The sequence below is a fragment of the Hyperoodon ampullatus genome, assembly GCF_949752795.1.
Source record: "Hyperoodon ampullatus genome assembly, chromosome: 5".
Lineage (NCBI taxonomy): Eukaryota > Metazoa > Chordata > Mammalia > Artiodactyla > Ziphiidae > Hyperoodon > Hyperoodon ampullatus.
In genome coordinates, this window is record NC_136918.1 from 38,105,636 (window position 1) to 38,131,619 (window position 25,984).

The 25,984-nt window shown below is 37.3% G+C and overlaps 2 protein-coding genes across 2 annotated transcripts in view; both read left to right on the forward strand.

Annotated features, from left to right (window-relative positions):
- ATP13A4 (ATPase 13A4) overlaps positions 1-25,984 on the forward strand; it is a gene marked incomplete at both ends in the record, with an annotated part of 141,194 nt that overhangs the window by 44,840 nt on the left and 70,370 nt on the right. Inside the window, 3 exons of the mRNA XM_079704914.1 lie at positions 16,203-16,349; positions 25,263-25,333; positions 25,424-25,504. Of these exons, the coding sequence (XP_079561040.1) occupies positions 16,203-16,349; positions 25,263-25,333; positions 25,424-25,504 (299 nt within the window). The remainder of the gene's footprint in view (positions 1-16,202; positions 16,350-25,262; positions 25,334-25,423; positions 25,505-25,984) is intronic.
- LOC307053493 (developmental pluripotency-associated protein 3-like) lies at positions 12,854-13,348 on the forward strand (the record flags this gene model as incomplete). The annotated part of the gene is made up of 1 exon (XM_079704915.1): positions 12,854-13,348. The coding sequence occupies one exon, from the start codon at positions 12,854-12,856 to the stop codon at positions 13,346-13,348; it is 495 nt and encodes a 164-aa protein (XP_079561041.1).

Here is a 25,984-nt window from a genome sequence, read left to right on the forward strand (position 1 = left end):
TTTTAGATTCCATATATATGTGTTAGCATACACTATTTGTTTTTCTCTTTCTGACTGACTTCACTATGTATGACAGACTCTAGGTCCATCCATCTCACTACAAATAACTCAATTTCATTTCTTTTTATGGCTCAGTAATATTCCATTGCATATATGTGCCACATCTTCTTTATCCACTCATCTGTTCATGGACCCTTAGGTTACTTCCATGTCCTGGATATTGTAAATAGAGCTTCAATGAACATTTTGGTACATGGCTCCTTTTGAATTATGGTTTTTTCAGGATATATGCCCAGTAATGGGATTACTGGGTCATATGGTAGTTCTATTTTTAGTTATTTGAGGAACCTCCATACTGTTTTCCTTAGTGGCTGTATCAATTTACATTCCCACTAACAGTGCAAGAGGGTTCCCTTTTCTCCACACCCTCTCCAGCATTTATTGTTTGTAGACTTTTTGGTGATGGCTATTTTTACCAGAGTGTGGTGATACCTCATTGTAGTATTGACTTGCATTTCTCTAATGATTAGTGATATTGAGCATCCTTTCATGTGGTTTTAAAAATCTGTGTATCTTCCTTGGAGAAATGTCTATTTATGTCTTCTGGACATTTTTGGATTGGGTTGTTTGTTATTTGTTATTGAGCTGCATGAGCTGCTTGTATATCTTGGAGATTAATCCTTTGTCAGTTTCTTCATTTGCAAATATTTTCTCCCATTCTGAGGGTTGTCTTTTGGTCTTGTTTATGGTTTCCTTTGCTGTGCAAAAGCTTTTAAGTTTCATTAGGTGCCATTTGTTTATTTTTGTTTTTATTTCCATTTCTCTAGGAGGTGGGTCAAAAAGGAACTTGCTGTGATTTATATCATGAAGTGTTCTGCCTATGTTTTCCTCTAAGAGTTTTATAGTGTCTGACCTTACATTTAAGTCTTTAATCCATTTTGAGTTTATTTTTTCTGTATGGCATTAGGAAATGTTCTAATTTCATTCTTTTACATGTAGCTGTCCAGTTTTCCCAGTGCCACTTATTGAAGAGGCTGTCTTTTCTCCATTGTATATTCTTGCCTACTTTATCAAAGATAAGGTGACCAGATGTGCATGGGTTTATCCCTGGACTTTCTATCCTGTTCCATTGATCTATATTTCTATTTTTGTTCCAGTACCATATTGTCTTGATTAGTGTAGCTTTGTAGTATAGTCTGAAGCCAGGGAGCCTGATTCCTCCAGCTCCATTTTTCTTTCTCAAGATAGCTTTGGCTATTCGGGGTCTTTTGTGTTTCTATACAATTTGTGAAATATTTGTTCTAGTTCTGTGAAAAATGCCATTGGTAGTTTGATAGGGATTGCATTGAATCTGTAGATTACTTTGGGTAGTATAGTCATTTTCACGATGTTGATTCTTCCAATCCAAGAACATGGTATATCTCTCCATCTGTTTGTATAGTCTTTAATTTCTTTCATCAGTGTCTTATAGTTTTCTGCATACAGGTCTTTCGTCTCCTTACGTAGGTTTATTCCTAAGTATTCTATTCTTTTTGTTGCAGTGGTAAATGGGAGTGTTTCCTTAATTTCTACTTAAGATTTTTTATCATTAGTGTATAGGAATGCAAGAGATTTCTGTGCATTAATTTTGTATCCTGCTACATCACCAAATTCATTGATTAGCTCTAGTAGTTTTCTGGTATCATCTTTAGGATTCTCTATGTATAGTATCATGTCATCTGCAAACAGTGACAACTTTACTTCTTTTCCGATTTGGATTCCTTTTATTTCTTTTTCTTCTCTGATTTCTGTGGCTAAAACTTCCAAAACTATGTGGAATAATAGTGGCAAGAGTGGACATCCTTGTCTTCTTCCTGATCTTAGAGGAAATGATTTCAGTTTTCCACCAGTGAGAATGATGTTGGCTGTGGGTTTGTCATATATAGCCTTTATTATGTTGAGGTAGGTTCCCTCTCTGCTTACTCTCTGGAGGGTTTTTATCATTAATTGGTGTTGAATTTTGTCAAATGCTTTTTCTGCATCTATTGGGATTATCGTATGGTTTTTATCGTTCAGTTCTTTAATATGCTGTATCACATTGATTGACTTGCGTGTATTGAAGAATCCTTACATTCCTGGGATAAACCCCGCTTGATCATGGTGTATGATCCTTTTAATATGCTGTTGGATTCTGTTTGCTAGTATTTTGTTGAGGATTTTTGCATCTATGTTCATTAGTGATATTGGCCTGTAGTTTTCTTTTTTTGTGATATCTTTTTCTGGTTTGGTATCAGGGTGATGGTGGCCTTGTAGAATGAGTTTGGGAGCGTTCCTCCCTCTGCTATATTTTGGAAGAGTTTGAGAAGGATAGGTGTTAGTTCTTCTCTAAATGTTTGAGAGAACTTGCCTGTGAAGCCCTCTGGTCCTGGGCTTTTGTTGGTTGGAAGATTTTTAATCACAGTTTCAATTTCAGTGCTTGTGATTAGTCTGTTTATATTTTCTACTTCTTCCTGGTTTAGTCTCGGTAGGTTGTGCTTTTCTAACAATTTGTCCATTTCTTCTAGGTTGTCCATTTTATTGGCATAGAGTTGCTTGTAGTAATCTCTCATGATCCTTTGTATTTCTGCAGTGTCAGTTGTTACTTCTCCTTTTTCATTTCTAAGTCTATTGATTTGAGTCTTCTCCCTTTTTTTTCTTGATGAGCCTGACTAATGGTTTATCAATTTTGTTTATCTTCTCAAGGAACCATCTTTTAGTTTTATTGCTCTTTGCTCTCATTTCCTTCATTTCTTTTTCATTTAGTTCAGATCTGATCTTTATGGTTTCTCTCCTTCTGCCGACTTTGGGGTTTTTTTGTTCTTCTTTCTCTAATTGCTTTAGGTGTAAGGTTAGGTTGCTTAATTGAGATGTTTCTTGTTTCTTGAGGTAGGATTGTATTTTTATAAACTTCCCTCTTAGAACTGTTTTTGCTGCATCCCATAGGTTTTGGGTCACCGTGTTTTCATTGTCATTTATTTTTAGGTATTGTTTGATTTTCTTTTTGATTTCTTCAGTGATCTCTTGGTTATTTAGTAGTGTATTGTTTAGCCTCCATGTGTTTGTGTTTTTTACAGATTTTTTTCCTGTAATTGATATCTAGGCTCATATCATTGTGGTTGGAAAAGATACTTGATACTATTTCAATTTCCTTACATTTACCAGGGCTTGATTTGTGACACAAGATACAATCTATCCTGGACAATGTTCCATGAGCACTTGAGAAGAATGTGTGTTCTGTTGTTTTTGGATAGAATGTCCTATAAATATCAATTAAGTCCATCTTGTTGAATGTGTCATTTAAAGCTTGTGTTTCCTTATTTATTTTCATTTTGGATGATCTGTCCATTGGTGAAAGTGAGGTGTTAAAGTCCCCTACTATGAATGTGTTACTGTTGATTTCCTCTTTTATGACTTTTAGTATTTGCCTTATGTATTGAGGTGCTCCTATGTTGGGTGCATAAATATTTACAATTGTTATAGCTTCTTCTTGGATTGAGCCCTTGGTCATTATGTAGTGTCCTTCTTCATCTCTTGTAATAGTCTTTATTTTAAAGTTTATTTTGTCTGATAAGAGAACTGCTACTCCAGCTTTCTTTTGATTTTCATTTGCATGGAATATCTTTTTCCATCCCCTCACTTTCAGTCTGTATGTGTCCCTAGGTCTGAAGTGGGTCTCCTGTTGACAGCATATATACAGGTCTTGTTTTTGTATCCATTCAGCCAGTTTATGTCTTTTGGTGGGAGCATTTAATCCATTTACATTTAAGGTAATTATTGATATGTATGTTCTTATTACCATTTTCTTAATTGTTTTGGGCTTGTACTCTGTAATGGTCTATATGGGAAAAGAATCTACAAAAGAGTGGATATATGTTTACATATAACTGATTCACTTTGCTCTACACCTGAAACTTACACAACGTTGTAATCAGCTATACTGCAATAAAAATTTAAAAGAAAAGAATAACAACTGATCATATAGGCTCTTTTAAATCTGCTTTGCCGGAACTTTTCAAACGGAATATCAGATTGAACTTTTAAAAGGCCTCTCAAGCCAGGAAAGTCAAATAAGGACTTGCCATCAGACTCTGACTGCAATACGTACAGATATGGGTAAATTCCTCTCTTCTTGAGGTCCCCAAACTATCTTGAGGTTCCTGCACTTGCCAGGGACTGACCTTCCTTACTCACCTGGTAAGACTTCTGGAATCCCTGTAGGCATGGTACTAGATAAATATTTCCAAGAGTCATTATTGGCTCCATAAAGTCAATCTTAGTACTTTAAAGCTGTCTGGTCATATCTGAGTCAATCATGCCTCTGTCAAATATAACATTTCAGTCAAAGCCTTAATAATATAACCAATGTTTCCAATTGTGTCCTGTTATAAGGAGAACAGATTCTTATTGAACTTATGCAAGTAACTATATTGCCATGAAAATAAGAATACTCACTAAGAGTTTCCAAATTCTGGAGGGATCAGGTAGGGAGAAAAAGAGAAATGTTCTATCTTTGTTTACAAAGGAATCATTTATCAAATTGCTGCAAGTCATAGATAGCTTGAGAGAAAAGTTTTCCTTAAATCTGGAAAAGCAAAACATAAAAGAATGTTTTAAACAAAAATTATAATCATCCTGTACAGTTCATTCTGTCCTGTGGAATTAATTCTTGATCTTTTGTTAGCAGTTTTATGAAGCCATCTGTTTCTTCATTAGAGTTCTGTAAATTCTTACTCAATTCAGTAGTATGATCTGAGAGTTTATTAGAAAACTATACTCTAGATGAAGTATCAGAGGCCTTTCTGAATCTCTGTAAGGATGAAACAGATTTGTAAAAGCATCAAAGTAAAACAATAACTGTCTATAAATGTCCAAAGAGTTAAAATGTAAAATAGATAGTAAGTGGGTAGCAGCCACATAGCACAGGGAGATCAGCTTGGTGATTTGTGACCACCTAGTGGGGTGGGATATGGAGGGTGGGAGGGAGACACAAGAGGGAGGGGATATGAGGTTGTATGTATACATATAGCTGATTCACTTTGTTATACAGCAGAAACTAACACACCATTGTAAAGCAATTATACTCCAATAAAGATGTTAAAAAGAAAAATGCCTGGTTAATGTGCTGATTACAGTGCAATTGACAAGGAAATTAAGTTATTTCTGTGACATACACCATTTTAAGATAATAACTAGGATTATGATTGATAACATTATGCCAGGACAATCAGAATTCCAGAAATTTCATAGTTTCTATAACACTTATAAACATATACCTATACAGACACAAAATAAAGCAGGCTTAGTATTACTTCTGTTTTTGACAATGCCTCCCGTGTGATTTAACATGTTAAATAAGCTTAATTAGTTTAACATCTCCTTTTTTATAAGGAGAGAGGACAAATCTCTGGGATATTTCAGGGGCCTTCTGAAAGATCTCATATCTCAAAGTTAGATCTAAGTTAAAAAGACTTCATTTAGAATTTGATTTTGGGAAGTTTGTCAAAAATATCAAATTTTTGTTTTTAAACACTTGGTTAAATAGGATCATAAGTCACTGTGAAATAATGCTTAGTTATTCATTTAAACAAAATAAGAATTAAATACTTCATAGGTAAATATAAATGTTATATAGTTGTAAATAGTCTTAGCTACAAAGTATAGAATCTGTTTTTCTAGACAGATTACATTAAGGTAAAGAAATCTTTGTTTACAATTTCTCATTAAGATCAGACCATTAATCTCAAAACACTTTTTCCTTTTAACAGAAAACCAAATTTTGTACTAGCTTACTTTTGATATTAAAATTTATTCATTCTAACCTTAGCCAGTCCTGATGGCACATAAAATTCCTCTCTAAAGACTCTTTTTTTTCCACAAATTTTCTACAGCTTTCTATGTCTGTTTTAATTTCTGCCTTTTTTTCTTTCTCATTTAGAAATAACCAGCTTTAGGACAAAATTACTTTCTTTTCCCTTAACAAAATGTATTTCAATTTTTTGTACCTTTAAAAATTTTTTTCCTTGAATATGAAAATGTTTTCCTTATTAATGTTAATAGTTTAAATTACATATATTAATTAATTTTTAAGCTTTAGAAACCTTAATTTTTAGTAAGAAATAAGCAATTATGAACTGTCTTTTCCAGTAGTATTCTGTAGATTGGCAAACTTATAATTACTTTTTATAATTTTTAAAAACTTGTGGTTTCTTATAGAAAATATTTCAGTATGGCACCAAAAATATTTACTAATAGTCCCAAATATCTTTTGTTTCTCTGTAAAAGGAAACCTATATTCAGTAATTAATGTTTCAGTACCTTATTTTGTTTGGAAATGATTTAGATATTTAATAAATTTCCATCATTTAACTTAATCAAGCAAAACTCTAAAGTTTCCAAAAAGGTTTGGGGGAACTATTTTGAGATAGACACATCATAAAACATAACTATTCTTAAAGAGTTCACCTAAGAACTCTTATTCATTTACATTTATTTAATGTACGTATGAAAATATCATACTGAATTATTTTTATTGCTGACAAATTTTGTAACAGAGATAACAAACTTATTTGACTTTTAGTAAATCTAGGTACAATAAAAGTATTATACTTAATGTTGATGACTAAAGGCATGTCTGCATTAATTAAATCAATGAACTTTAACTTTAATACTGAATATTTCCCAGCTCTCTTGAAGCTGAAATTCATTTGGGTTACTACTATATTTCTGAGAATGTATTTTATTTAAGAGCTTAATTTTTTAAGGCAAATAAATAGAGCTCTTTTACAAATTAATTTTGGCATTACCATCCAAAAGTAGAAACATACTACATCTATAAGGTACATACATGGACATACATACATCCAGATAGGCACAGACAGAGTCTCATAGTTTTAGTTTTAAAGCTTTAGTCATGAATCAGGTACAATAAAAAAAACTCACTAGTTTATAAATAACAGTTGGAATAAATTACATCTGCTTGCTCAGATGGCTAAAGTCTTTTATTATGTGTGGAGAAGACATCAGCTTTGCATTTGCCCTTGACAAGCAATTTTAAGGAGGTTATTTGGGCAAGAGAGTCCTTCTAGCAATTTGAATTAAAAGGCCTCTTCTTTTTTTTTTCAGTCTTAGGAATTGGAGATGGTCTAGGTAAGAGTTCCCTGAGAAGATGAGGTATAACATTTATATTTCAAATGTACAGGGAGAGAAATGCAAGCTCCTCCTAGAAGGACTTTTGTCCCCTTAGGGTCAGAATTTAAAAAAAAAATTTTTTTCAAAAAATTTTTTTCAAAATGGCCATAATAAGCATAGACAATTTCATCAGGCCCCTGGAATTGTTGTTGTCTTCTGTGGGGATCAATCTTGCTGTTATAAAAAGAAAGCTCAGAAAGAGATGGATAGTAAGGAGGAGAGCATTGCAGTGGACATTCAGAGGAACAGGAAGGAGCAGAGGGAGAGAGAGAGAGAGAGAGGGTGTAAGAGTAAAAGAGACAGAGAGACAGAGAGGGAGAGAACTCTCAGAAGCCTCAGAGGAATTTCCAGTTCTGAAATCCTTTGAGATAATTGTGAGTTAGTTTCTCTGAGGGAAGCAATAGTGGATTCATTGTTATGTTTTTTTGAGTCCTCAAGAATACCAGTTGAGATATGCTTCTATTCTTGCCTTACATCCTTTTTAAAATTATTATTATTTTTGCGGTACGTGGGCCTCTCACTGTTGTGGCTTCTGCCGTTGCGGAGCACAGGCTCTGGACGCGCAGGCTCAGCGGCCATGGCTCACGGGCCCAGCCACTCCGCGGCATGTGGGATCTTCCCGGACCGGGGCACGAACCCGTGTCCCCTGCGTCGGCAGGCGGACTCTCAACCACTGCGCCACCAGGGAAGCCCCTTACATCCTTTTTTTAATTGACTGCCCAGACAAACTAATTTAGGAATTTCAAAGGAGCCCCATGTTGGCCAAAGTAGAAGCATACTACATCTATAAGGTACATACATGGACATACATACATTGTAAATCATCCCAGGTAATTGTAGTCCAGCAAGACAAATACTTGCAGGACTAAGGCCCATAGTTCTTTTTTTTTTTTTTTTTTTTGCGGTACGCGGGCCTCTCACTGCTGTGGCCTCTCCCATTGCGGAGCACAGGCTCCAGACGTACAGGCTCAGTGGCCATGGCTCACGGGCCCAGCCGCTCCGAGGCATATGGGATCTTCCCAGACCGGGGCACGAACCCGTGTCCCCTGCATCGTCAGGCGGACTCTCAACCACTGTGCCACCAGGGAAGCCCAGGCCCATAGTTCTTATACATAAAACCAGCAGACGTTTTATGAAGAAGGAGGGTGCCCTTAGAGAGTGAACTTCTCATATTCCAAAAGTAATTATTTACCAGGCAAAAAAAGAAAAAAGGAAAAGAAAATCCCAAGAACAGAAGCCGGCAGCCCAAACAAAACAGGAAGTGAAATCCTGAAGGCCTCTTGAACAAAACAGAGAAGATGGGGAATAAGAACCTGGAGGACAGTAGCTGGTAACAGAGGACACCCTATCTCCTACCAAGGTGGGAGGTTTCAGTACAGAGGACTTCCAACCAAATTCTGGGACCACTAAGGAGACAATAGAGCTGGACTCTTGCAGGTACCTTACTCAGATCCAAGACAGCGTATGCATCCGCAGTGTATTCATCCCCCAAAAAAGAAATTTCTTTTTTCTTTTTCCTAATCAGTATTAGGAAAATACTGATTTCCTAATACCTCTTTGGAACTTCGCAACGGGTTACATTTTCTTTTTAAGGCAAGCTCAGAAGTACTACATGTTGTGGAATGAACTCCTACATAAGAGTCAGTGACTTCCCTGGAGGTCCAGTGGTTAAGACTCCTTGCTTCCACTCCAGGAGGCATGGGTTTGATTTCTACAGGAAACTAAGATCCTGCTGGCTGTGTGGCAAAAAGGATAAAAAGGGGTAGGGGATAAGTCATAGAACTGGCCTCAACTTGAAGTGACGACTACACTGCTTTTAAATTTCAAGAGATGAGGCGCTTATAGCAAGTTTGGAAGAAGATAAGCAAGGTCACTCACTTCATTCAATATAAGAGTTAGTCGGCATTTTCAGGTTCAGAAAGTCCAAGTCCACAGGAAATAAAAAATGCCCAGGTTTGCTTCTCTATTTTTCTGTCCAGGTCAAACCTAAGTCTTCTGTATACATTCCATTCTTTGAAATCCACTCTTGAGTTATTTTAAATCCTACTCTTTTAGAGTTCAAGGACTGGTCTAGTTAATTATCTTGGTAAGGAGGAGACTTGAGGTGTTAAAATGTCTAGATTTGCCAGGCAAACAATTTGGATTATCTGCATTACAAAGCAATTATTTAACGTGGTAGGTCTTCTGCTGCATTTAAGTATTTTATAGATCATTAACTGCTTGAGAGAGCTGGGAAACAGACTGAAGTGGAAATAGCTGTTTCTAGGTAAATACACTTCTTTCCCAGAAAGGAAAAATAGACTCTTAGAGATTCTAAAGTTTCCTTAAAGGGAAAAGAAGTTCCTAGTTACAGAAAAATCTCAGGAGAAACATACTGTGGAAATGAGGTACAGAGCTACACCCAACCAATATTTGTCACACCCAGCTATGGGCCAGACCTCGGACCAGGTCATGCACATTATGCATTTAATTCTTCAAGCATCCATGAAATGTGTATCATCATCCCCACTTCCTGGATAAAGAAAATTAGGTTCAGAGAGTTGCAATGATTTTTCAATTTGGTTTGGGGCTGAGATTTGAACACACAAAGGAGCCCATGTTCTTTCCATACTGGACAACACCAAGCTGAAAATGGAGAGAAGTTGATGAGGTCACCCACAGTGACCACTTCACAGTGACACATTTTCCCTCCTTTTCTTTTTTAAATTTATTTATTAGTTTATTTATTTATTTTTGACTGCATTGGGTCTTTGTTGCTGCATGCAGGCTTCTCATTGTGGTGGCTTCTCTTGTTGCAGAGCACAGGCTCTAGGCACATGGGCTTCAGTAGTTGTGGCACATGGGCTCAGTAGTTGTGGCTCACAGGCTTAGTTGCTCCACAGCAACTAATGTGGGATCTTCCCAGACCAGGGATCAAACCCGCATCCCCTGCATTGGCAGGCGTATTCTTAACCATTGCTCCATGAGGAAAGGCCCTCCCTCCCTCTCTTTGCCTTCTTTTCCCTCTTAATAAGTTGGATGAATTTCTTTTTTTTAATTAAAAAAATTTTTAATTATATAATTTTTAAAGGTTACTTTCCATTTATAGTTATTAAAATATGCATGATTTTACAGAGTCCTTAACAGAGTAGTAAACAAGAGAAAGGTCAGTGATACTACCTTATTCTAAGAAAAATGTCTCACTGTGGCATATTTATTTAGCCTATAGATTTCTACTTTACATTATACAGAACTATGAGTTAAAAGACCCCAGAGGTAAAGGCGATGACAGGAATGGAACTTAGAGGCAAATATATCCAAGCACCTTCAATTTAGCGATGCTACAGACTGTGATAAGATGAATTCCAGCCTTTAATACTCACCTAGACTAAAGCATGCAGTTGGTGCATTGGATTAACACTGGCCTGTGGGAGCCGGGGAGATTCAATGGTCCAATTTGCTTTTCCCTTTTTAAGGATTACAGTCTAGAGGTCTGTTTGCTTTCACACTGGGCTAAAGGGTGACAGCTTGATTTGGGGAATCTGATTTTCTGTTGCTAGGAGATCAGAAATTCTGAGCAACTGGATGCTATTTGTTACAGAGTCTAGAATTCAAGGTGATATTTATTTATTTATCTATTTATTAACATTTTATTTATTTAATTTTATTTTTGGCCGTGCTGTGTGTTAGTTGCAGCATGCAGGATCTTCGTTGAGGAATGCAGGACCTTGCAGTGTGCGGCTCTTCACTGCAGAGCGCAGGCTTCTCTCTAGCTGTGGCATGCGGGTTCTCTCTCTAGTTGTGGCTCGTGGGCTCCAGGGCACGTGGGCTCTGTAGTTTTGCATCACGTGGCTCTCTCGTTGAGGTGTGCAAGCTCAGTATTTGTGGCGTGGGCTTAGTTGCCCCTTGGCATGTGAGATCTTAGTTCCCCAACCAGGGATTGAACCCGTGTCCCCTGTATTGGAAGGCAGATTCTTTACCACTGGCCCACCAGGGAAGTCCCTCAAAGTGATTTTTATACATAAGTCACAAACACTGTGGGGACGACTTGTTGAAACAAAGAGGAAGGAGCCAAGATATAGCGTGGGAAAACCTGACCTCAGGTCTCTGTTTCTTCCTGCTCCCCATACCAGACTGGCTTGGGCAATTCTAAGCCTTGTTGATGAAGAGTTTTCTCATCTGCAAAATGGATACCATAGTTTTGCCTTTGGAGAATTGTGAGCCTAAAATAGGAAAACTGACACAAGAAGTGTTTATAAACTGTGAAGCAATCATTTGAAAATTAGTAGTTAATATTATTTTGCTTCATTTAAGAGGACCAAGAGGAGCTTATCTTCCTTATTGTTCTCACTTGGTGGCCTGAGGTCTCTGGTCCTGATGCCATTTTTATAATTTGTGTTCCTATTTACCTACAACTTATGTGTTTTCTTATGAAGTTTTTCATTGAAACTTTGTTCTTTGGCAATCCTAGTTCAGGCTGGATATAAAAGTGGCAGTCCAGTCAAATTGTATTGTTGAACAGAATGTAGAATAGAGCAGAGGGTAAGATGGGACTCTGGAAGGGCTGGGGGATGAGGGTGTCAAATCCCTGCTCTAATGTTTACCAACTGCGACTTAGTTTTCTCACTTGTAGAATGGGGTTGGTAATGAACAGTAACTACCTCATAGGGTTTTTAAACTTTAAATGAAAGAATACACATGTGGCATTATGTGCCTAGAACATAATAAGTGCTAAACAAATATTAACTGTTTTTATTACTGTTATTATTAGAAACTCAAAATTGTTCTCAACAGAGACCACATGACCTTTTGATGTGGTCAGAGGCAAAGCTGTATAATGCTGAGCTATGTCAAGGTGTGTTCTAGGGAGTTGTTGGCACATTCCACAATATCCAGAACATGTCCACAAGTTCAGTGGCTTAGTCATTGGAGATGTAGCCATCTTTGGACATTCTTAGACTTTGAAGGCAACTCCATGCAAATTTGATTTGATTTAATTTAGTCATCTTTTCAAAAACTGTAGTAATAGCCAACTTTACTGGTTTTTAAAATTAATTCATTAACTTCCAAATTTCTACTAAGGTTTTTTTCCCCTTCCCCTCCTCGCTCTCCCACCCCTCCTTTCCTCTCTTTTTCTTTTCTTTCCATAACCTCCTTCACTTTCCCTCCTTTCCTCTCCCTTTCCCTCCCCTCCCTACTTCCTTTGCTTTGCTTTTCCCTCTCCTCTCCCTTTTCTCACTGCTCTCTCCCTCTCCCTCTCTCTCTCTCAGAATCTGTGCCAGGCCTGGCTGGAGCACAGACATCCATCAAACATGATCCCTACCCACAGTCCAAGAGGAGTGATAAGGTGAGGGGGCAAAGGGCAATGCCATGAGGTAGAATGTGGTGAGAATCTCAAATATCCTGATGGTTTAGAGCACAGATCACCCAGAGAAATTAGGGAGGCTCCCATGACATGAACTTTGAGCCAGACCCTGAAGGATAGTTAAGATCTAGCCCCATGAGGTTGGATTTTTCTCTCACCACGGTGCGTCAGCTTGGATTTTTCTCCCTCTTTCTTAGCTCTATAGTTCTTCCAGGCTACTTTGTAGCAATTTGAGTCTAAAGCATCACCCGCCACTGGAACCCAAAGGTCTAGGAGGAGCTTCAAGCTGTGACAAGACTCCCAATGGATTCATCTGAGGTTAACCCAACCTGGACCCTGGAGTCTCCTCAAACATCCATTGATGAAAATTCCCAGACAATTCCAGTTGCCTCTCAACCTATGTCTGAAGTGTTAATAAAGAACCTCAGTAACCTGAAGCCCAACCCTAGTATCAAATTGCCATTCATTCTACCAGAATGTCTACCTCAACCAACTGGGCAGTTACTTGGTGAAACCATACCCTATAGGAGAGGGGTGAGGACCATGTTAACTGATCGGAGAGATAAGATAGAACGTCTGATTCAATCTATTAAAAAACGCTACGGCAAAGGAGTTCCTCGGTCTGACTCTCAAAGAGAACCATGGCAGAATGATGCTGAGACTCAGTCAAGAGGGCAAAGATTTAGAAGTAGCTGTCATTTTTGCTGGTTTCATAGAGATCCTTCTGAGGATAATTATGAGAATTATTACAACAATAAGTATTACAGTAATTATGACACGGAGTCGAAGGAGCCATAAACCTTATTCTTGTACTACTTTTTCTTCCTGGTAATTTTAGGATCATTATGAAGCTTGGGAAAGATTGTGCACCAATATTTTGATAACCTATATTACAAGTTCTGTGATGTCCTTTTTTCTTGCATCTCTTTTCTACCTTAATACAGTAACTTATAAGGAATCTATGTAGCTTGCATTTGAATGACTTGAATATATTTTAATTCCACTTTGTGAAACAAATTAACTTGTGTGTAAGGAAAGTGAAGAAAATGTTGGGTGGCTTGACCACAGCATTGTTAGAACAGCGTGTTGAATTGTAATAAAAATTTTTTTTTTTTTTTTTTTTTTTAGATGTTGGGGGTAGGAGTTTATTAATTAATTTATTTATTTTTTGCCGTGTTGGGTCTTCGTTTCTGTGCGAGGGCTTTCTCTAGTCGTGGCGAGCGGGAGCCACTCTTCATCGCGGTGCGCGGACCTCTCACTGTCGCGGCCTCTCTTGTTGCGGAGCACAGGCTCCAGATGCGCAGGCTCAGTAGTTGTGGCTCACGGGCCCAGTTGCTCCGCGGCATGTGGGATCTTCCCAGACCAGGGCTCGAACCCGTGTCCCCTGCATTAGCAGGCAGATTCTCAACCACTGCGCCACCAGGGAAGCCCCTGTAATAAAATTTTTTGATGTGCTGTTTCCATTTCCAGTAGTAAATAAATGTGTTTATAGAGGATCTTATTAAAATTTGAGACTTATTTGAGTACCTTTAAAAAAATTCTTGCTAATTTAGACTTGTTTTTGCTGGCTATGTATTAACTGAATAATACTTATCCCCATCACATTCCCAGGGTGTAAATATCCAGCATTCTAATATTTTGTGATATTGTCCTGTTGGAAAGGAAGTTTATACATTTGGGTAAGGTTAGAAAACAAGGGCACAGATATTTGCACATATTAACCTCTTGGAAGAAGTTATCAGTTGGTCTTGGTTGGAGGGAATTGAAAGAATGATAGTGGTATATAATATTAAGGGAAGATGCAGCCCCAATGGTGTTTTAGTTCAGTTATTTTCTTTCATAACCTAAGTGTACACAGACCTGGATTTCTTTGTGGGATAAAAGAGATACAGAAAAACTTATCTTCTGCCATCCAACTATCTTTTGTTCACTTTAAAAATATATTAAAGAATTGGGTACATGAGACTTCCCTAACAGTCCAGTGGTTAGGACTCCTACTCTTTCACTGCCCAGGGCCTGGGTTTGATCCTTGATTGGGGAACTAAGATCCCACAAGCTGCGTGGTGTGGCCAAAAAAAAAAGAGAATCCAGTTGCAAAGCAACTAGAGACCTGGTGGTATTCAGAATGAAGCAGAAATAGTCCAAACCTGGACGATTGTGCAAACAAATGGCAAAGAAGTTCAACAGTGATGTTAAAAAGGGATATTAAATATTAATACCCACCAAAGTAGGTCTTCAGAGGTTGTCCTACTTAGAACTACTCAAACCATCATGGTCTACAGCATGGGTGAATGTGGGTGGTCTTGAGGTTTTGTTAAACTTGCATGCTATTCCTAGAGGCAAGGCCGTCTTGACTGCTGTATGCATTTGAAAATCATTGACTAGTGAAAAAACTTATTTGTTGTAATCGTGTTAAATTTATTAAAAAAAAAGATCTAGCCCCATGAAGACTTAAAGAGAGGAGAGAAGGATGCACATTCCAGGCTGAGGAAGCAGCAGGAGCAAAGGCATGGAGGTGGGCCTCTCCTGAGGAAAATCAATGTAAGAGATTAGCTACAACAATTACTAACCCTTCTCCCTGCCTTTTGCAGAGTCAGCTCAGACACTTTTCATGGCAAAAGTGGGTGTGGTGGAGACAATCCCTGGTTCTGACCTACATTCCAACGCATCAAATTGTTTCCCAGGCCTGACTTCCCTGGCCATTCTTCCTAGCTCCCAAGGTTTACCAGACATACGAGTGGAACTTATGTGTGGCATTTACCCATTCAGATAGTAAACTATTATTATCACATCAGTCTCTAAGGGACCACTGTGGTACCTGTTACTCAATCCAGCGCTGCTCCCTCTAGTTTTATTCTGTGTTGGAGTCATCAGTGACCTGCAAAGGGAAGCAGCTTCAATTCGGGTCACGCATGAAGATACCTTCCTCAATGCTACCTGTGCTAACATCTTGACAATTATCCAGTTCATATTTTCAGTATTTTTCCCATCCATTCATCAGACTTTCACTGAGCAGATGAAAATTCCCCACGTGGATGGGATATAAGGGACAGTAAAACATGGTCCTTACCTTCAAGATAGTCTAGAAGAACTAAGAGAATGCAAGGCAGAAGGTAATTGGGAGCACAAGAGAAGGACAGTGACAATCTTTTAGAATTAGTCTAGTGACAGTCCCCCAAACCACACACCGCTAACCCAAGAGGGTGTTAAAGAGGTTGTTCTGGAAGAGGTGGAATTGTTAAGCCTCAAAACATGGGTATGGTTCTGTTGACCTGGCCTCCTAAACCTTGAGACCTACAGAAACACTTTGGAATGCTTGCTTGTTTTTTTTTTCCCCTGTGAAATTTGTATCTGGCCATAGCCCCATAGTTGGAGGGTAATAGGGAAAACTAGCTCTTACCTGAACATCTGCCTCATGACTCTTGAGTGTTGTTGTGTGTGCCAGTATTCACATCCTGATTCCTCAGTAAGTGATGGCAAGACTTTTCCCCTCAAGGCTCTAGATCTACCAGATTTCAAAGGCATAGGACTCTGTCAAGAATGTTTAACTCTGTAAACATACAGAATTATATTAAAATAATGTTTTTCAGGTTGAATTTTAGACTGATGACCTCTCTTAACTTCACGGGGGTTTTGGTGTTTATTTCCTCAGGATGAATTCCAAACTTACTCTTGGAAAAAGGTAGTGTGGATCTGCCTGTCAGCATTGAACAGTGCATTTCAGCTCATTCCTGATCACCCTCTCATCACGGATGAGGAATATATCATAAATAGAGCCATAAGAAAGCCAGACTTAAAGGTAAGTACACTTATGGCTCCTGCAGGTGCTAAAGAAATTTAATCATTTTTCCTTCCAAGTGCAAGATTAAATTTATATATAGCCAAAACTTTAGAATAACAATAAATAGAATATAACCTTTAAAAATTGTGAATCACTATATTGTACACCTGTAATTATATAATATTGTACAGCTACTATACTTCAATACAAAAAGATTAAATTCAGATCCTCCACTGTGCCAATCTTCTTTTTTTCTACTTGTAAGCTCTTTTTTTAATTTTAATTTAATTTAATTTATTTATTTTTTATATAGCAGGTTCTTATTAGTTATCTATTTTATACATATTAGTGTATATATGTCAATCCCAATCTCCCAATTCATCCCCCCCCAACTTTCCCCCCTTGGTGTCCATACATTTGTTCTCTATATCTGTGTCTCTATTTCTGCCTTGCAAATTGGTTCATCTGTACCATTTTTCTGGATTCCACATATATGCGTTAATATACAGTATTTGTTTTTCTCTTTCTGACTTACTTCACTCTGTATGACAGTCTCTAGATCCATCCACATCTCTACAAATGAACCAATTTCGTTCCTTTATATGGTTGAGTAATATTCCACTGTATATATGTACCACATCTTCTTTATCCATTCTGTCGATGGGCATTTAGGTTGCTTCCATGACCTGGCTGTTGTAAATAGTGCTGCAATGAACATTAGGGTGCATGTGTCTTTTCGAATTATGGTTTTCTCTGGGTATATGCCCAGTAGTGGGATTGCTGGGTCATATGGTAATCCTATTTTTAGTTTTTTAAGGAACCTCCATACTGTTCTCCATAGTAGCTGTATCAATTTACATTCCTACCAACGGTGCAAGAGGGTTCCCTTTTCTCTACAGCCTCTCCAGCATTTGTTGTTTGTAGATTTTCTGATGATGCCCACTCTAACTGGTGTGAGGTGATACCTCATTGTAGTTTTGATTTGCATTTCTCTAATAACCAGTGATGCTGAGCAGCTTTTCATGTGCCTCTTGGCCATCTGTATGTCTTCTTTGGAGAGATGTCTGTTTAGATCTTCTGCCCATTTTTTGATAGGGTTGTTTGTTTTTTTAATATTGAGCTGCATGAACTGTTTATATATTTTGGAGATTAATCCTTTGTCCATTAATTCATTTGCAAATATTTTCTCCCTTTCTGAGGGTTGTCTTTTTGTCTTGTTTATAGTTTCCTTTGTTGTGCAAAAGCTTTTAAATTTCATTAGGTCCAATTTGTTTATTTTTGTTTTTGTTTCCATTACTCTAGGAGGGGGGTCAAAAAAGATCTTGCTGGGCTTCCCTGGTGGCTCAGTGGTTGAGAGTCCACCTGCCGATGCAGGGGACACAGGTTTGTGCCCTGGTCCGGGAAGATCCCACATGCCGTGGAGCGGCTGGACCCGTGAGCCATGGCTGTTGAGCCTGTGTGTCCGGAGCCTGTGCTCCTCGATGGGAGAGGCCACAACAGTGAGAGACCCGTGTACTGCAAAAAAAAAAAAAAAAAAAAAAAAAAAAAAATCTTGCTGTGATTTATGTCAAAGAGTGTTCTTCTTATGTTTTCCTGTAAGAGTTTTATAGTGTCTGGCCTTACATTTAGGTCTTTAATCCATTTTGAGTTTATTTTTGTGTATGGTGTTAGGGAGTGTTCTAATTTCATTCTTTTACATGTAGCTGTCCAGTTTTCCCGGCACCACTTATTGAAGAGAATGTCTTTTCTCTATTGTATATCCTTGCCTCCTTTATCATAGATTAGTTGACCATATATGCATGGGTCTATCTCTGGGCTTTCTGTCCTGTTCCATTGATCTATATTTTGGTTTTGTGCCAGTACCATATTGTCTTGCTTACTGTAGCTTTGTAGAATAGTCTGAAGTCAGGGAATCTGATTCCTCCAGCTCTGTTTTTTTTCCTTAAGATTGCTTTGGCTATTTGGGGTCTTTTGTGTCTCTGTATAAATTTTAAGATGTTTTGTTCTAGTTCTATAAAAAATGCCATTGGTAATTTGATAGGGATTGCATAGAATCTGTAGATTGCTTTGGGTAGTATAGTCATTTTCACAATATTGATTCTTTCAATCCAAGAACATGGTATATCTCTCCATCTGTTTCTGTCATCTTTGATTTCTTTCATCATTGTCTTATAGTTTTCTGAGTACGGGTCTTTTACCTCCTTAGGTAAGTTTATTCCCAGGTATTTTATTCTTTATGTTGCAGTGGTGAATGGGATTGTTTCCTTAATTTCTCTTTCTGATCATTCATTGTTAGTGTATAGAAATGCAAGAGATTTCTGTGCTTTAATTTTGTATCCTGCAACTTTACCAAATTCATTGAGTAGCTCTAGTAGTTTTCTGGTGGCATCTTTAGGATTCTGTAAGTATAGTATCATGTCCTCTGCGAACAGTGACAGTTTTACTTCTTCTTTTCCATTTGTATTCCTTTTATTTCTTTTTCTTCTCTGATTGCCATGGCTAGGACTTCCAAAACTATGTGAATAATAGTGGTGAGAATGGACATCCTTGCCTTGTTCTTGATCTTAGAGTAAATGCTTTCAGTTTTTCACGACTGAGAATGATGTTTGCTGTGGGTTTGTTGTATATGGCCTTTATTATGTTGAGGCAGGTTCCCTCTATGACTACTTTCTGGAGAGTTTTTATCATAAATGGGTGTTGAATTTTGTCAAAAGCTTTTTCTGCATCTACTGAGATGACCATATGGTTTTTATTCTTCAATTTGTTAATATGGTGTATCATGTTGATTGATTTGCATATTTTGAAGAATCCTTGCATCCCTGGGATAAATCCTGTTGATCATGGTATATGATCCCTTTTAAATTGTTGTTGCATCTATTTGCTAGTATTTTGTTGAGGATTTTTGCATCTATATTCATCAGTGATACTGGTCTGTAATTTTCTTTTTTGTATTATCTTTGTCTGGTTTTGGTATCTAGGTGGTGGTGACTACATAGAATAAGTTTGGGAGTGTTCCTTCCTCTGCAATTTTTTGGAAGAATTTTGAGAAGGATGGGTTTTAGCTCTTCTCTAAATGTTTGATAGAATTCAACTGTGGAGCCATCTGGTCCTGGACTTTTGTTTGGTGGAAGATTTTTAATCACAGTTTCAATTTCATTACTTGTGATTGGTCTGTTCATATTTTCTATTTCTTCTAAGTTCAGTCTTGGAAGCTTATACCTCTCTAAGAATTTGTCCATTTCTTCCAGGTTGTCCATTTTATTGGCATAAATTTGCTTGTAGTAGTCTCTTATGATGTGTTGTATTTCTGCAGTGTCCATTGTAACTTCTCCTTCTTCATTTCTAATTTTATTGATTTGAGTCCTCTCCCTCTTTTTCTTGATGAGTCTGGCTAAAGATTTATCAATTTTGTTTATCTTTGCAAAGAACCAGCTTTTAGTTTTATTGATCTTTGCTATTGTTTTCTTTGTTTCTATTTCATTTATTTCTGCTCTGATCTTTATGATTTCTTTCCTTTTAGTAAATTGGGTTTTGTTTGTTCTTCTTTCTTTAGTTCCTTTAGGTGTAAGGTTGGATTGTTTATTTGAGATTTTTCTTGTTTCTTGAGGTAGGATTGTATTGCTATAAACTTCCCTGTTAGAACTGTTTGCTGCATCCCATAGGTTTTGGATTGTCATGTTTTCATTGTCACTTTTCTCTAGGTATTGTTTGATTTCCTCTTTGATTTCTTCAGTGGTCTCTTGTTATTTAGTAACATATTGTTTAGCCTCCATGTGTTTGTGTTTTTTACATTTTTTTCCCTGTAATCTATTTCTAATCTCATAGCATTGTGGTCAGAAAAAATGCTTGATATGATTTCAATTTTCTTAAATTTACCGAGGCTTGATTTGTGACCCAAGATGTGATCTATCCTGGAGAATGTTCCATGTGCACTTGAGAAGGAAGTATAATCTGCTGTTTTTGGATGGAATGTCCTGTAAATATCAATGAAATCTATCTGGTCTATTGTGTCATTTAAAACTTTTGTTTCCTTATTAATTTTCTGTCTGGATTATCTGTCCATTGGTGTAAGTGAAGTGTTGAAGTCCCCCACTATTTTTGTGTTACTGTCAATTTCCTCTTTTATAGCTGTTAGCCTTTTCCTTATGTATTGAGGGGCTCCTATGTTGGGTGCATATATATTTATAATTGTTATATCTTCTTCTTTGATTGATCCTCCACTGTGCCAATCTTTAACTGACAGTATAGGTCATTATAAAGAACATGGATTTTGGAGCCAGACAGAGCTCAATTCAAATCTCAGCTTCATCCCTCAAAACTGTTCAGTCTTGGGTCAGTTACTAAACTCTGCTGAGCCTCAATTTTCTCATGTATAAAATGATGATATTGCCTACCTCTAATATTAATTGATAAAATTCAGTAAATTAAGAAATACAAAGATCACTATGGTGGCAGGTATATAGTAGATGCTCAGTGCATATTAACTGTTAGTAGCATCATGCCCTATATTATAATCTATGCAAAAGGGCTTGTCTTACGGTAAAGGTAAGCACCCCCCCAAATATTCTAGGTAGTTTATGTTTGTAAAATGATATTATTATTCAAATGTATTTGGTTTACTCCTTTCCCATCATATTAAATTAGTATTACTTGGATTATGACTAGTTAACATTTATATTAAAAACATATTTTATAACACAGACTGCTTTCTCTTCAATCTATATATGTGTAGACAGCTGTTTAAATTGGTTTTATGAGCTCAAGGTCAATTTTTTAAAATAATAAAAGTCAATTGCTGAGCAGTTTCTCTTCTGTCAATTGTTATCACCCAGTTGTCTTAACTGCCAAAATAAACAAAATCTAAAGAGATGAAGCACCCAACCAACAGATTGCTTAATTTTTTTAGATGGCCATTCACCTGAGGATAGACAACCCAAATCAGCCTATGGACATGGCCTCAGAATATTATTGACCTCCACCATCTTTAATTGCATCAAACAAATAAGTGGACAGACAAATGGAGAAATGTTCAAATAAACAAAATGTGAGGAAAGGGCAGAGGTCTTGAAATGGAAAGTTCTGGCATCCAGGCTTGATATCTTTGTTTACCAGCATACAGCATAGGGAGTTTGGTTGGTTACTGTCTCCCTGGGCCTTGAGTTTCTTATTTATAAAATAAGAGTAGTAACGCCTTCTCTTCCTGTTTCTCAGGGCTGTCATGAAACTAAAATGAAAAGAAGAAGAATAAGGTGATTTGTGAGTGGTAATGAGCTATATTCATATAAAGGACTGAAACTTTTATTAAAATTGGAAGATATGTCACAGACTTAGCCACAGCAACAAGGATGACAATGACAGCAATAACACAATACCAAAATGATAACCGTTCAGGACCATGTAGGGGGAGTTTGGAGACTGCAGCAAATGTAGGCTAAGAGGAGACTCCAAGGGCTATTTTGTAGGATTACATGCAAAAGTGAAACCCATGGCTTAGCCTATTAAACAGGATGCTCTTACAACTTGTTCCAGCAAGAAATGAAGAGTGGGATGCCTGAGGACTGGAACAATTTCTGGTTCTGAGCGGAAAGATGAAAATCACCCCACAGCTGATCCCTGATTTCCTAATTACTGTTTCCTGGTCTGAAGTTCCAGGCAATGGGCAAATAGACTTCACCCTTTGCAAATATTATGCTTAACATCCTCTTATCAGCTTTCAGAGCCTCTGGACATGATGAAGGAAGCTGAGAAACTCCAGGCAGAGATGTTTCCTCCTTGGGGAATCTCAAAGATATTTAAAAGGCCTATGATGGAGTCATTCTTCTCACTCTGTGATGAATAGCTTCAGAAATTGTCAGGAGATAATGGGATTTTCCATTTTCTGGCCTGACATAAAACTTATCAGTAACCTCTTTATTCCTCATTATTGCTGCCTTCATCTGCTGTTTTGTATCTATTATGTTATATAACTTTCTCACAGCCTATTGATCTAGGTTCTCTAACTGAACAGGGGTCTCACATTCTACCATCGTTTGTCTTTTACATTTTTTCTAACTTGAATTTTTGAACTTATAGAATTAATAAAGTAAGCAACCCTCACTTTACACAATTTGAATACTGGAAGTTATGGGATTTTCAGACTGTTTTCTGAGACTAGCTTGACTAATAGATCCTTCAGAGACTAGACTTGGGGGCTAGAGGAGCTCAAGTTCAATTTCCAGCCCTGTTTCTTTTATTTATTTATTTATTTATTTATTTATTTATTTAATTTTTTGGCTGTGTTGGGTGTTCGTTGCTGCACGTGTGCTTTCTCTAGTTGAGGCGAGCAGGGGCTACTCTTCGTTTTGGTGAGTGGGCTTCTTATTGCAGGAGCTTCTCTTGTTGTGGAGCACGGGCTGTAGGTTTGCGGGCTTCAGTAGTTGCAGCACACAGGCTCAGTAGTAGTGGGGCATGGGCTTAGTTGCTCCACGGCACACGGGATCTTTCTGGACCAGGGCTCAAACCTGTGTCCCCTGCATTGGAAGGCAGATTCTTAACCACTGCACCAGCAGGGAAATCCCAGCCCTGTTTCTTAATAGATGTGGTCTTGGGCAAGTTACTTAATCAAAATGAACTTAAGCGGCAAAGTGGAAATGAAGATAATATCTGTCCTACCACAGGATGATCAAAAAGACAAGAACCCCACCCCCAAGTACTCAGTAAACAGTAGCTGTGATCACAGTCTAGCTCTGTTTGTAAAATTGTAGAGACTACTGGAAAGGAAAGGAAAATGTGAGGCAAAAAACTCGAGACTCCAAGATGGGCCATGACAGCTAACACACCCCAGGCTGGTCATGTTTCCTCACCTTAACTTGTAGCTTGTGAAGGAAGAATCGTTCCCAGTGGCAATTCCCTCCAATTTTATACTGAAAGTCAATTGGAAGATAGGATTTATTTTTTTAAATATTATTTTGCAACCAACACATTGAAATAAATCCATTCTGTAAAATAAAAAATACAGTATTTAATACGCTCACTTGGTAACTATGAATGTGTGTATGGGTGCACACATACACATATATTTTTTTCTTCTAGTTTTATTGAGATATAATTGGAACACAGCACTGAGCACTGTATAAGTTTAAGGTGTACATATAATGATTTGATTTACATACATCATGAAATGACTACCACAGTAAGTTTACATACATATATTTATTGGACAAGGTTTAAAGTCATTTGAAGTAACCCAGGTCTTGGAGCTTAGGGATTTAAACTCTATTTCTATTGTGGTTACCAAGGGGGCAGGGATGGAGTCAGAGTTTGGGGTTAGCAGATGCAAACTGGCATATATAGAATGGATAAACAACAAGGTCCTATGGTATAGTACAGGGAACTAAATTCAATATCCTGTGATAAATCATAATGGAAAAGAATATTAAAAAGAAAGTATATACAGTATAATTGAATCAATTTGCTGTACAGCAGAAATTAACACAACATTGTAAATTAACTATACTTCAATTTATAAAAAAGAAAAATAATTCTATTTCTAGTTGACATGTGGTGGTGAAAAGCACTCATTTATTTATTTAATAAAAAATGTGTTGAGCACTTGTTATGTACCAACTATATACTCTTCCAAGTTTTAGATTTTATCTAATGTTTATACTGACTATAATACTCATAGTTATAGAACATATTCAGACGAGTTGCAGTGGAACTTAGAAATGATCTGGCCAATTGCTTTAATTTATTCATGGGAAAATTGAGGTGCAGAGGAATTTCATTGTATTTCTCAAGGACACAATGATAAGAGTAGCTATAGAAGGAAGTCTTGGACACTGTTTCTCAACTTTGGCTGCACATTAGAATTACCTGAGGAAGTTTAAAACTATTTATGCCCAGGCTGTACCCCAGACAAAGGAAATTAGAATCTCTCTGGGAGTGGGACCCAGTCATCAGTATTCTTTAAAACTCCCCAGTTGATTCCAATGGGCAAAATGAGGTTATAACCATTGTTCCATAATAATATGACAGTCTTACCATTTCTCTTTGTTCTTAATTAGGTCACCTGTTAATGGAAATTCAGATTTATATGTAAAGTTGCTTAAAGAAATCAAAAACAAGAAGGCATTACGTCATAAGCATTAACCTTTCTTTCCATTGTCAACACCCTCAGATGTTTGCTTCCTAGAGTTCGTTTTCTTGCAATAGCCATCTCACTGTCTTCTAGAACCTGCTGCCAGTCTAATCTTTTAGACTGTGTCTTCAGTGTCTCTTCCATAGGTTACTTTGCAAATCCATTGCTTACAAAAGAAAAGTTCTAAATACTCATGCTAGCATTTAAGGATGCATCATCTGGTCATTATTTATCCTTCCAGCCTCATTCTCCATTCTGGTGTCAAATAGGCTCCATTCACTTACCCCCCCACCACAACTAAATTGTGTATAATCTCTTTGAAATGCCTTCTTCCCTTCTCACCTGAGCAAAATTCTTCCAATCCTTTAAGGATGCAGCTCAGATTCTTCTCCATGATACCTTCTGTCATCTACCCTCTCTGTATTTCTACAGCATTTCAATACTATAATTTTTACTTTATTATGTTTTCATTTCTTTGACACATGCATAATTTGACTGTATGGTATAGTTTTCCCTTTCATAACATATTTTCTTCCCTTGTTTGGTTATCAAGTAGTGGAATGCAGAGGCTGAGTTTTACTTATATACTTATCCGTGTAGTAGGCCCATGATACACGTTGCTTGAATGATGACTTCTAATAAAGAATGCCATTTGTGTAGTAGCCAAGGATAGGATTCATTAGGAAAGGATAAATCTTAAATAAGTATACTAGGGCTCTATCTTTGCTTCCACGAATGTTTCTTTAGTCACTGAACTGCTATGTATTTACTGATCCTCAAACTGGAGATTTCTTAGTACTTTTCTTTTGCAGGTGAGATGCATAAAAGTGCAGAAAATAAGATATGTTTGGAACAACTTGGAAGGACAGTTCCAGAAAATTGGGTAAGTTGTTTGAGCAATTGCATCTGAAAAGAAAAATATTATTTCAAAAATATTTTGCTCAGTATGTCTTTCTCATTGTTATTATTTTAGCTCTTTGGAAGACTGGCTCAGTTCTGCCAAGATACATGTAAAGTTTGGATCAGGTCTAACAACAGAAGAACAAGAGATTAGGTACCACGTATATTTTTATCTACACCAGCTCAGAATGACTGTCACCAGTTAGTGAAAAAGAGAGCCCAGGAAACGGTTATCTTAACTGGTCAACATCAGAATATGTTGTAATGCTCTATTTAGTATTATTAAATTAAATGCTTCATATGCATTATCTCACTTCATCAGAGCAACCTCGTGGGGGAGTTAGAACAGACATCCTCATCATCGCAGTATAACAGATGAGAAATCTGAGACTCAGAGAGGTTTAGTGGCCTGAACTAGGTCACACAGTTGGAAGTGATAGAGGAAGAAGTGCATCTCTGACTATAGGCTTAGTTATCTTTCTACTCTGCATAATGTTCCTCAAGGTTACTATAATAATAAGGTTGAACCAATTTTGACTGTGATCAGGAAATATGTATTATACTATGACAGCATAGTTAAATAATAACTGTAGAGCAGCAGAAGAATATCATGCAAGACTTGTAGCTCCACAAT